Source organism: Petromyzon marinus, chromosome 44, assembly GCF_048934315.1.
Source record: "Petromyzon marinus isolate PM22_M1 ecotype Great Lakes invasive population chromosome 44, UKy_Petmar_22M1.pri1.0, whole genome shotgun sequence".
Lineage (NCBI taxonomy): Eukaryota > Metazoa > Chordata > Hyperoartia > Petromyzontiformes > Petromyzontidae > Petromyzon > Petromyzon marinus.
Genome location: NC_133710.1, coordinates 1,442,126 through 1,455,107, shown reverse-complemented (window position 1 = coordinate 1,455,107; position 12,982 = coordinate 1,442,126). Strand labels below are relative to the sequence as shown.

General features: G+C 51.0%; 1 protein-coding gene across 1 annotated transcript; it reads right to left on the bottom strand.

Annotated features, from left to right (window-relative positions):
* Nucleotides 1–369: 369 nt before the first annotated feature.
* LOC116951906 (guanine nucleotide-binding protein G(I)/G(S)/G(O) subunit gamma-10-like) lies at nt 370–12,353 on the bottom strand. The gene is made up of 2 exons (XM_032970749.2): nt 12,103–12,353; nt 370–6,549 (listed from the first exon to the last, which is right to left on the bottom strand). Exons 1-2 carry the CDS (start codon nt 12,184–12,186, stop codon nt 6,424–6,426), a joined length of 210 nt encoding a protein of 69 aa, XP_032826640.1. The 5' UTR covers nt 12,187–12,353; the 3' UTR covers nt 370–6,423.
* Between the last annotated feature and the right edge of the window lie 629 nt (nt 12,354–12,982).

Genomic DNA, 12,982 nt, shown 5'->3' with positions numbered 1-12,982 from the left:
TCAACGTGGGACGACGGTTCGCTCAAACCGGCTTGGATCTTCGTCAGGCAGCAAACTTTATCCCCGAGTTCATTACCCGATGAAGCTCAGAGCAGCCGTAGTAAAAACATCGCCGTACTTCGAGGTTGAACTCCAGTCGTGGCAAGCCTCAAAGACACCGCCGATGAGCAGACTTGATCAGCCAGAATTGAATCGGTACGTTGGCCATGTATCACCATATCGGTGTAAACTTGATAATATTTTGGGGTTGGTGACGGTTACTCACAATAATTTTCGGCACGTAAAACTCCGTCACCTTCCCCCCAAAAAACAAATAGCATCGATCACCAGTAGTTACAAGCTAAACCAAGAAAAACCTAACGACAGGGGTAGTTTTGTTTTGTATTTATTATCTCACGACATATTAATAATACGGGTAAACTAGTAGCAAACACGCACACACATTCACGATTCTCAAAAAAACCTCCTGAACAGGATAGCTAAGCCATAGTTTCATGGAGCTGCTCTAACGAATGTGCACTTAACCATGCTCGTGTGCTTTCCTTTACACACAAAAAATGCGCCGAAGAAAAACACACAAAATACTGGAATTGGGATTGCTCGAATTTCAACGCGATGCGAAGTACATTCCCGATTTACTAGGACTCACGTTCGCCCTATCCTGGCTCCACACGAAATGGTACACGGTACACGCGGGAATTCTAATACAGTAGTTACAAAATGACCCGATGAGGTTTCAGTTTTAAGTTAGCACATCGTTTACAAATCCCGCGACTGAAGGATGGAATAACTACTCAATGTAAAGCCGACAGTCGACGGTTCGTAAAACAGGGCAAGGATTCTGTATTAAAATTCAGCGGAGGTGCCTTATTATTCTTATTATCCGGTAGGCAATTCAAATAACCGCTGCATTATAAATTTTACTTTCTATGCCCAACTGCCGTCACGTATCAGCGGACTTGGCAAGCGCAGCGCACGTGATGCGATGCTTTCGTCTTAACGATGCAATTTCAATAGTTTCGCCGAGTTTCCAATTCCAAGTAGGAGAAATGATTCCACGTTTGTGAATCAATTTTAAAAAAAATATTCCTCGTTCGGTGTTATATAAGTTAATTACTTGGAAGGAAAAAAAACCCCCTAGATTTTTCTTGGTCTTGAGTAGGATACAATTTTCACACAGGTATGAAAAAAATGTCTATCCATATCAACCTTGCATTTCTTCTTACTCAAATTAACCACTTATATTTAGCGAGAATGCAAATTGGAAACCTAGCGCTCGTCACTTTGCAAGCGAGAATGAGCAGTACAATCCAACAGCCAAGCAATGAGGCTTGGCATAGACAAGTCACGTTCTGACCAGCAGCAAGTTTAAGAAAACGATTTACCACTGTTTACAAGCTTAAGATTCCTCGAGCGACAGATAATTTTCAAGTGGGCACTTACAGCCCAGCACCAGAGTATATTTAGCAAATGCAGATGGTTGAATATGCAGATTTACCAAAATGCAGATGGTTTCATATGCAGATCTACCCAACATAGCTGGCACACGAGGGTGCCAGTCACGTATTAAGTCACGGAAGCGTTTGTGATGAGCCCAAACATGGATCGATTCATGCGATACTCAAGAACGCAAGGCGTCAATTTGGCAACGGATGCAGCGGCAGGACCCTGCCGAAAATAACTATTGTGATGCAGAGGAGCTTTCTCGGGCGAAGGTATAATGTTTCTATCACATGAGCACGCGGCCGAGCGCCAAGGCAACCTGCACAGGCGTCGATCATCCAATCGCAGCGCGCTGGCCCGTCCGATAGATCCGCCACGTCACAAACGTCGAAGGCCTGGGGAGGGGCGGGGGGGGGGGCGCCGGGTCAATCCGTCTGTGGAGTGTGGTGACCACCCCACCCCCGCTCCCCGCCAACTCGGACAGGAACCGCCTGAGGACAATGCGGTTCCTGTGCGTCGAGAAAACCGGAAAGGGGGAAAACGCGTCGCAGGAAGCGGGGCTCGCTCCCCGCTCAGGCTCGGTTGGGTGTCGAGGCGGCTTCGTGTCGAAGCGGTAGGGAGCGAGGGAGCGAGTGGCACCGTGCGGATCGCCGCATCGCGGCACAACGAGCTACGGGGGCGCTCCGGGGTTGGCACGCAGTGTGCGGACGGTAGGAAGGTGCCGGTCGGAATGTCCCAGCGCTGCGTTCCCGAGCCCGGTCCCGTACGGGGTTAAGAATCGTAAAGCGGTGGTACTGTTTTTTAAGTGTTGAAGAAATGTGAAGACGTATGCAATTAAACAAAAAAAACCTCTTTTGCATCGTTAAGACAAATGCTCAAAATGTCGTGCGTTCACAGCGAGCTGCGCATGTCACAAAAATGCGATCTTAGCAAAACACTCGCAAAAATTAAATAAACTCTCGTATGTAACCAAACCAAACCTGCAGCCACCATTATTAATATAATTAACATATCACACTTGGGCTATAAAATTGCAATTAAGGTAAGATGCAAATATTAGTATTTTAAACAAAGGCACAACCAAAAATTAGATAAATGGTTGGGGGGGGGGGGGGGAAAGAGGTAGAAGATGAACTTGGAATGATCTGCCTGCGGGGCAGGTGGACAGCACACGCCGTCGAGGTCCAAGACAACAATCCTACACCCTACCAACGCATGCTCGCCCCTCATTGAGTCCCACCCGGCACACATCCACAACCCAAAGGGGTCTGTCCAACTGCAACGGCCGTTGTTGGCATCAATCGCCACCACTCGGCGGTCCCAAGAGCCGATGGATGGGTGCGACGCTGCGTAACTGATAAAAAAGTTTTCCCAACAGGCACCATTGTGGTATGACGTGTTACTACTCAATACCGTGAGGCACCATCTGGTACCGTGTGGTTCCCATTCAATACTATCAGGCGTCATATAGTTCTTGCAGGATAAGATACCAACCAATACGATGTACACACCATGTGGTAACTACCAGGGGATGTAACAATTCATCGAGGGGTTAGTTCTTATGCTCAGGATGCATGCATCAAAACGTGCGTGACAATTCATTGAATCAGGGACGAGGAGAATCGTTACATTCCCTGTGGTTCCATCCAAGTGCTGCAGTACGTGATACCGTCTAATACTATCAGGCACCATCCGGTACTACGTGGTACAGTGGCACCAATTATTCAATACAGTTCCAATAACCACAATCTAACACCCAGCGGAATAATCTAACACAAACACTGCTTGATATTATGCAGTTCCATCCAATACTATTCAATCATGATCCGGTACTATGTGATAAATCCAATTCAGTATTATTAGGTATCACTCAGTACAATGTGGTACCAGTCAACTGGTACTATATGTACCATCTAAGACAGAGAACCACCATCTAGTACTATGTGATACCATATAATACTATTGGGCAATGCAGAGTACTGTGTGATACAATACAATACAATCAGGCATCACCAGGAATTATGGCCCATGTTTCCACAACCAGCTGTATCAGGGCCAAACGCAGTGCCGGATTATCCTAGTAGCAAAAGTAGCTACATATGTAGTAGCAACACATGTAGTAGTAGCTTGAAAGCATTTAGCACGGGGCCCTTGAAAGTGCAGGGCCTGTAGCTACTACTACACATGTAGCAGTAGTAGCTACACATGTGTAGTAGCTACTGCTAGTAGTAGCTACTACACTACACGTGTAGTAGCTACTACTACATGTGTAGCTACTACTACTACATGTGTAGCTACTACTACTACATGTGTAGTAGTAGTAGCTACGGGTCCCGCACTTTCAAGGGCCCCGCGCTAAATGCTTTCAAGCTATCAATTTCGGTTCAGTGATCCTGCACTTGCTCTATTACTATAAACATTTAAATATTTGTGTTTTTTATTTATTTAGGACCCCTTTACAGCATATGCCACAGGCCCCACACTAGATTAGTCCGGCACTGGCCAAATGGTACTGGTACAGGTCCAGAACAGAGCCGAGGCAAGTCGGCTACTACAACAATCCACGAGCGCTGTTCCACTCCTCCTTTCACTCTCCACCCTCCCACCCCATCCTGCTACACCCCCACGGCACAGAATCCAAGCCCAGGAAGGCATGGACCTTCACTGTGTATGATTGTAGGTGATTATGGGGAGTGCAGGAACGTGACATTGCGGATTTGAGCACATCGCCGAGGAATGTAATGATCCGCGTGTCAAAGTTGATTCCTACAATTGTGGTGCGTGCTTGAAATTGTGCATGAAAGCATCTATTATTATTATTATTATTCATTCACGTACATGTTGTATGTAATTGGTTTCGTGGAAAATCCTGCACGTCCGTGCATACCGCGCGCATCCATTAAAACACCAGATGCACTGCACGGACACGTCTAACGAACCAAACTGTGACCTCGAATCTCAATGTTTCATCGATTCTGTAGGAGGTGAAACGTTACATCCCTACTCGCGCTGCAGTGCTGAACCCCCTTGGCATCGCGACTGTTTACAGGGTACAAAGAGGGGGCGTGGCACACAGCAGCAGCAGTATTATTATTTCAACAAGAGGGTGGGCTTGCCCTCTAACTGTTGTCCAGCTCTGGTACGGTACACGACTCAACGTGCCGTGGGAAACAAGGGCTAAGTGGAATCGCACAGGGGGGGGGGGGCTACATTTGGCACAAAGTTGGTCCCCCAGGTTACCGTGGAGAAAGGACGCGAGCGTAAGGGATCGTGCCGACGATCACAAATCTATCGCAACACCTTCACGGCCGTCGCCTTCGGATGAGCGATTGATCAAACAACGCGAGCCTTTAAATTAACGTTTGCACGCCGTTTCATGGGGCCGGAGGGAGACGCTCAGCCGGCATCCCACATTCAACACAAATACGTGAAATGTCTATTTTTTTTTCTATTGGGGTCTCTCGACACAGGCAAAACGACCACCCATAACACGGTCCACGAGTCACTGGGGATGAAAAACTGTAAGCAATCATCGACAGTATAAGGATGCTCTACCCCGTCCGTGCTGCGCCTTGTTTTGATCACAGCGAGGAGGGCCTTTTCACTTCCAAGCGTTGAAAAACCATCGCAAGAGCCGTCAAGGGCAGGGTTGTAGAAAGCCTACGGAAGGCAGACTGGTAAGACGTAAACTGGTTATGCACACTATATATCATCTCGATTTACACCGATCTAAATCTGAATGTTGCAGATTCATTGCTACATTTATACGCTACTGCTCTGGGCAACATCCCAGATGGAATGTAAGTGCGTGTGTGTGTATATATTTGCGTGAATATATATACGTGTATAAAATATGCGTGAAAACAAGTGTGTTTAGTATGACAGGCTTTTGATTATTTAACCAAGTTAAGCTAGCTGGGAATTGGAGGGAGATTTCCACAATAAATTACTTGCTTAGAAATTGTCCTTAATTTAACCACAACTAAGACACCACTGGCGTAGACGAGACCCTCTTTTTCAAGTGAACTATTAAAGAGAAATATACGGAGACGTTATTGTCAATTTAATCGGGGATAATTTTCAAACACTTGGCTTGACGGTGGTATGGTCAGAATGCTCAATTCACAATGGGAAGGGGATGCGGTTTGAAGGTCCGGCGGGGTGGAAAAATGTCGCCTATCATTCCCCTTTGGCGTCGATCAAAACGAGTACCACTCTGAAGGAAGTCAACAGTGGTCATGGCGGGAAATGACAGTGGGTCAGGGGTCACTGGCGCACGATAGCTTAGCATTGTGCTAGACGACGTTGCGGGGTTCCTCACGGACAGGGGCTCATTCTAACTGCCTGTAGAAGTTACAAGATGGCTCGTTGGCCAAGTGCTGTTACCACCACTTGGCTACCGAGCCACCCAATGAAGCCGATAATCAGGCACAACGCTAAAAATCAGCACCCTCCCAAGGCCACGATAGAACTTGGGATATCGAAGCTGTTATTTAATTTGAAAGAATGCATTCGGTTAGAGATCTGCGCTGGAGAGTGACACACTTGTTTTCAGGCAAACACACGACGGGCAGGCGTGCACTTCTCGGCAAGGGGGGGGGGGGGGGGGGGTCGGGGGCACAAAACAAGAAAACGTGACATCGCCGCCGCGTGCGAGCGAGCACTTGGAGAAATTATTCCCGCACGTCGCTCCGCCCGTACCCCACAGAGACCCCCAACCCCCCCACCAGTTCGGCCGTCAATTACCACCAGGAAACATCATTGCCACTCGGGTACACGTCGCTGTCAAAACTCGGCCCGAATTATAAAAAAAAAAGGAAAAACGACTGCGAGCACGGATGTTGGATTTCGCACTCGGAAGCTCGGTTCGTGTTTTCTTTTGAGACGAGGGAGGGGAAAGACCGATAACGGAGTCCTGAGCAGAGGACTCAGGTTAGGGGGGGGAGTGGGGGGAGATGGGGGAGGGGGGCATCCGCTGGGTTACAGCAGCGAGCAGGAGCGGGGATCGCGGAACGGATTCGTGCCCCCGGGGACGCCGATGAGCAGCGCGTCCTTGCAGGCGTGCTCCAGGCAGAACTGCTGCAGCTCCGCGGACGCCTGCGACACCTGCAGCAGGCGCAACATGGGGGGGGAGGGGGTTACAGGCAGCACGTGTTGGCGCTGAAACGCAAGGAGGCAGCACGCGAACGGGGTGTGTGACACACAGACAACAGACGGGGTGTGTGACACACAGACAACAGACGGGGTGTGTGACACACAGACAACAGACGGGGTGTGTGACACACAGACAAGAGGGTGTGTGACACACAGACAAGAGGGTGTGTGACACACAGACAACAGACGGGGTGTGTGACACACAGACAACAGACGGGGTGTGTGACACACAGACAACAGACGGGGTGTGTGACACACAGACAACAGACGGGTGTGTGACACACAGACAAGAGACGGGGTGTGTGACACACAGACAACAGACGGGGTGTGTGACACACAGACTACAGACGGGTGTGTGACACACAGACAAGAGACGGGGTGTGTGACACAGACAACAGACGGGTGTGTGACACACAGACAACAGACTGGGTGTGTGACACACAGACAACAGACGGGGTGTGTGACACAAAGACAACAGACGGGGTGTGTGACACACAGACAACAGACGGGGTGTGTGACACACAGACCATAGTGGGGGTGTATTGTGACTGAACAGTACGTGGCATATAAATAGAACGCTCCTAATAAGAACTAAGGTGTATGACACAGAGAAACAGAACACACGGAACGTCAACGGAATAAATATATACAGATAATTAAAGCAAAGCTAACAAGAACGGGGCACGTTACATGCAGGCACAACAGAGGAACAAGCACGCACGGCGAATGCAGCACGTGATTGTGCAGCTATGCGAGAGAGGAACCTCACAGCACACGCACACGTGCATAGGATATGCTCGGCACAAGGCGGCAGGACGTACAGCACAAGTACACACGCGGCACACGTACATCACAAGCACCACGCACAAGGCAGCATGCACGCAACACAAGCAGCCGTGTGCACACAGCACGTGTGCCCAAGCAGGGTACACGCAGCACGCACACCGAAATTGATGCGTGCATCCAATATTACGACGAGTCCGCTCTTCTGATTATTGTATTCCAATACTAAATAGCTTTTTGTCTGGGTTCAAAAGAAAAAGACTGATGATTATCAAAGATATATTAAACTCAACGTATTTGTCAATAAGACTCCTTTACACAGAAACATTTAGGCAGCGTTATTGACGAATGTGGTTTGAGTGTTTTGTTATTTGTGCACCACTGCGAACGCAGCAGCATTCCCAAATAATATCTATTTGGGAATTCTTAGTGGCTGAACGATAGGCATCAATATATAATGATGCATATACATTCTAAAGCACTCAACATATTTGTAAGATGATTGTATTCCTTCTTCCCCTTACCAATGCCACCGAGAGACTGTAGTTAGATCACTCACCTCACAAGAAATACATAACCATGAGCGTCATTGTGCAGAATATAAATAACCAAATTGATAAGACAATATGCCCTCTCGTATACGGTCTCCACACGTACAAAGGTAGTATTTACACAAACCCATTGACCCACGGACCTGCCAAGAGTGAAAAGCAAACTCTCAACAGGTTCCAACACGCTGAGTGTTATCATCAGTCACCGCATGTTAAATAACCAAGCACTACTCCCGGGTTACCAGCTGTCATTGGCAAAGGTTCAGAATGTAATCTACGGGGACCTGTTGAGGATCGTGTTTTATTGAGTCACGCTTTGAAGGTTTTCATACATAACAGTTGCCATGTTTCTTCAACTCAGCAAGGTTGTTAAGAGCTTGGTGGGAAATAAGAATAATTAAAAAATACTTTTTTTAAAAACACGCTTTAATGAAATGTACCGTACTGGTAATGGCAAAACTCCACGACTCCAGGAAGTGGCCCCTAAGCTTGCCATAAAGGGGCCCATGGTGATTTACAGCCAACGTCAGTTGAGCGTGGACAATAGACCCAAGCCGAAACATAACTTATAAAAAAAGATGGTTACAATTTTATTTTTAATGATATAATATAGTTATTGTCATCAGTATGACATAAGTATACCAAATTTGCAGTCGATACCGCATTGGGAAGTGGGTTTTAAATTGAGTTACAAGATTTGAAGACACGACAACAACAACAACAGACGGAGTGAATGAAATATAAAAGCGTGTAGTAGTAATAAATAAACGAGACGATGCGAGGTAAATTCCCAAGTGGAGCAGTGGCTGGCGAGCGAGCGGGTTGTGGTTGTTAGAAGTGAGGCACGACACGGAGTTTGCGGTCGACAGAGCCATCAACATGGTGGGAAGAATGAATGCGTTAAGTTCACGGCAACGGTATACCCATAGCGGTAGTAGCACGAGAAGAGTGGCGTAACCATGAGGAACGTGAATTTGTTTCATGTGCCGGCTTCTCGTCCAAACAACTCGTGGCGAGGGCAATTTAAGGGGTAAAACACCGCGAGATGTTGACGGGGAACTCCGAAAATCCGCGACGAGTGGCGGATGAACGAGAGGCTGACGGCGATGCGAAGATCAAGGGGCCGTGATAGAGAGAGGGCAGGGAGACTGGCATCCTTATAATCGAGGGGGTACAGAGAGGGGGGTGTAAGGGGGTAGAGAGAGAGAGGGGGTGTAAGGGGGTCGAGAGAGAGGGGGAGTGGAAGGGGGTCGAGAGAGGGGGGGTGTAAGGGGGTCGAGAGAGGGGGGTGTAAGGGGGTAGAGGGGGTGTAAGGGGGTAGAGAGAGGGGGTGTAAGGGGGTAGAGAGAGAGAGGGGGTGTAAGGGGGTAGAGAGGGGGTAGAGAGAGGGGTGTAAGGAAGTAGAGAGAGAGGGGGTGTAAGGAAGTAGAGAGAGGGGGTGTAAGGGGGTAGAGAGAGGGGGTGTAAGGGGGTAGAGGGGGGTGTAAGGGGGTAGAGAGAGGGGTGTAAGGGGGTTGAGAGAGAGAAGGGGTGTAAGGGGGTAGAGAGAGGGGGTGTAAGGGGGTAGAGGGGGTGTAAGGGTGTAGAGAGAGGGGGTATAAGGGGGTAGAGAGAGGGGGTAGAGAGAGGGGGTGTAAGGGGGTTGAGAGAGAGAGGGGTGTAAGGGGGTAGAGAGAGGGGGTGTAAGGGGGTAGAGAGAGAGGGTGTAAGGGGGTAGAGAGAGGGGGTGTAAGGGGGTAGAGAGAGGGGGTGTACGGGGGTAGAGAGGGGGGTGTAAGGGGGTAGAGAGAGGGGGTGTAAGGGTGTGTAAGGGGGTAGAGAGAGGGGGTGTAAGGGGGTAGAGAGAGCTGGTGTAAGGGGGTAGAGAGGGGGGTGTAAGGGGGTAGAGAGAGGGGGTGTAAGGGGGTAGAGAGAGGGGGTGTAAGGGGGTGTAAGGGGGTAGAGAGAGAGGGGGGGTGGAAGGGGGTCGAGAGAGGGGGGGTGTAAGGGGGTCGAGAGAGGGGGGTGTAAAGGGGTAGAGGGGGTGTAAGGGGGTAGAGAGAGGGGGTGTAAGGGGGTAGAGAGAGAGAGGGGGTGTAAGGGGGTAGAGAGGGGGTAGAGAGAGGGGTGTAAGGAAGTAGAGAGAGAGGGGGTGTAAGGAAGTAGAGAGAGGGGGTGTAAGGGGGTAGAGAGAGGGGGTGTAAGGGGGTAGAGGGGGGTGTAAGGGGGTAGAGAGAGGGGTGTAAGGGGGTTGAGAGAGAGAAGGGGTGTAAGGGGGTAGAGAGAGGGGGTGTAAGGGGGTAGAGGGGGTGTAAGGGTGTAGAGAGAGGGGGTGTAAGGGGGTAGAGAGAGGGGGTAGAGAGAGGGGGTGTAAGGGGGTTGAGAGAGAGAGGGGTGTAAGGGGGTAGAGAGAGGGGGTGTAAGGGGGTAGAGAGAGAGGGTGTAAGGGGGTAGAGAGAGAGGGTGTAAGGGGGTAGAGAGAGGGGGTGTAAGGGGGTGTAAGGGGGTAGAGAGAGGGGGTGTACGGGGGTAGAGAGAGGGGTGTAAGGGGGTAGAGAGAGGGGGTGTAAGGGGGTGTAAGGGGGTAGAGAGAGGGGGTGTAAGGGGGTAGAGAGAGCTGGTGTAAGGGGGTAGAGAGGGGGGTGTAAGGGGGTAGAGAGAGGGGGTGTAAGGGGGTAGAGAGAGGGGGTGTAAGGGGGTGTAAGGGGGTAGAGAGAGAGGGGGGGTGGAAGGGGGTCGAGAGAGGGGGGGTGTAAGGGGGTCGAGAGAGGGGGGTGTAAGGGGGTAGAGGGGGTGTAAGGGGGTAGAGAGAGGGGGTGTAAGGGGGTAGAGAGAGAGAGGGGGTGTAAGGGGGTAGAGAGGGGGTAGAGAGAGGGGTGTAAGGAAGTAGAGAGAGAGGGGGTGTAAGGAAGTAGAGAGAGGGGGTGTAAGGGGGTAGAGAGAGGGGGTGTAAGGGGGTAGAGGGGGGTGTAAGGGGGTAGAGAGAGGGGTGTAAGGGGGTTGAGAGAGAGAGAAGGGGTGTAAGGGGGTAGAGAGAGGGGGTGTAAGGGGGTAGAGGGGGTGTAAGGGTGTAGAGAGAGGGGGTGTAAGGGGGTAGAGAGAGGGGGTAGAGAGAGGGGGTGTAAGGGGGTTGAGAGAGAGAGGGGTGTAAGGGGGTAGAGAGAGGGGGTGTAAGGGGGTAGAGAGAGAGGGTGTAAGGGGGTAGAGAGAGGGGGTGTATGGGGGTGTAAGGGGGTAGAGAGAGGGGGTGTACGGGGGTAGAGAGGGGGGTGTAAGGGGGTAGAGAGAGGGGGTGTAAGGGGGTGTAAGGGGGTAGAGAGAGGGGGTGTAAGGGGGTAGAGAGAGCTGGTGTAAGGGGGTAGAGAGAGCTGGTGTAAGGGGGTAGAGAGGGGGGTGTAAGGGGGTAGAGAGAGGGGGTGTAAGGGGGTAGAGAGAGGGGGTGTAAGGGGGTGTAAGGGGGTAGAGAGAGGGGGTGTAAGGGGGTAGAGAGAGGGGGTGTAAGGGGGTAGAGAGGGGGGTGTAAGGGGGTAGAGAGAAAGGGTGTAAGGGGGTGTAAGGGGGTAGAGAGAGGGGTGTAAGGGGGTAGAGAGGGGGGTGTAAGGAGGTGTAAGGGGGTGTAAGGGGGTAGAGAGAGGGGTGTAAGGGGGTAGAGAGAGGGGTGTAAGGGGGTAGAGAGGGTAGAGAGGGGGGTGTAAGGGGGTGTAAGGGGGTAAAGAGAGAGAGAGGGGGGGGTGTAAGGGGGTAGAGAGAGGGGGGTGTAAGGGGGTAGAGAGGGGGTGTAAGGCGGTGTAAGGGGGTAGAGAGGGGGGTGTAAGGGGGTGTAAGGGGGTAGAGAGAGGGGGTGTAAGGGGGTAGAGAGAGGGGGTGTAAGGGGGTAGAGAGAGAGGGGGGTGGTGTAAGGGGGTAGAGAGAGGGGGTGTAAGGGGGTAGAGAGAGAGGGGGGTGGTGTAAGGGGGTAGAGAGAGGGGGTGTAAGGGGGTAGAGAGAGAGGGGGGTGTAAGGGGGTAGAGAGAGAGGGGGGTGGTGTAAGGGGGTAGAGAGAGGGGGTGTAAGGGGGTAGAGAGAGAGGGGGGTGGTGTAAGGGGGTAGAGAGAGGGGGTGTAAGGGGGTAGAGAGAGAGGGGGGTGTAAGGGGGTAGAGAGAGAGGGGTGTAAGGGGGTGTAAGGGGGTAGAGAGGGGGGTGTAAGGGGACCTTTATTCTCTCGAGGTTCGCCTCCACACGGAGCTGCTCGACGAGACGTCGCATGCTGGAGATGTTCATCATGCTGCTCGACATGACGGCGAGAGAGAGAGAGAGCTGCTCGCGGTGGGAGGTGTCGGCGGAGTGGAGCGAAGTTTCTTTGTTAATTTTTAACGCGGGGATGTGGCGACGAGAACCCCGCAGGCGGAAGGAGCTGGAGGAGGCCGCGGTCTCTGTCGCCTCTCGCGATCACCAATGGCGGGAGGGGGCGGGAGGGGGCGGGGCGGGGGGTCCGCGTCATCGCTCCGCGCACAGCCCGCGCTAGGCCCCCAGCCCCATGGAGAGGGGGGGGGGGTGTCCTGCGCGCTCGCCTGATTTCATTGTTATACTAATTTTTATTAGTTTAACACGTAGGCTTTCGCGACCATCCAGCATCATCAAGCGAATTGCTTGATGATGCTGGATGTATTTACCAGCGAAACGTCGTACTCAAACTGTAAATATGGATTAACTCTTCAACACACCGGTGGGCTGAAGTAGTGAATTATTTGTCTTTTGTCAACGTGACACTTTTTTGCTGATTGGCCGTGTCGGGTGGTGGAGGGTTACGACACATTTATAAATAAACGCGATCTAACCCAAAAACCTTTATTATGACTAATTTTTATTGTTACACTCAGGGGCGGAGCCAGGATTTTGACTTTGGGGGGGCTGACTTCAATATTCTGAGATATCCAGTGTTCATGTTTTCCAATGGGCGCCACAAATGTATAAAACAAATTTTATTGGATTTGAACGCGGAGTTTATTAATAGGTCGGAGCCGCTGATGTGGCTAATAAGTTCGATAAGTTCGAAAGGCTGCCGCTCAAGCAGCCTGCAGGGCAGCACACA

Bases quoted from the DNA above. Each gene is read 5' to 3' on its own strand.
- LOC116951906 (XM_032970749.2), bottom strand. From the start codon at position 12,186: ATGTCGAGCAGCATGATGAACATCTCCAGCATGCGACGTCTCGTCGAG. The intron at 6,550-12,102 runs GTCCCCTTACAC...CGCCTGCTGCAG, and splicing joins CGAACCTCGAGAGAATAAAG to GTGTCGCAGGCGTCCGCGGA.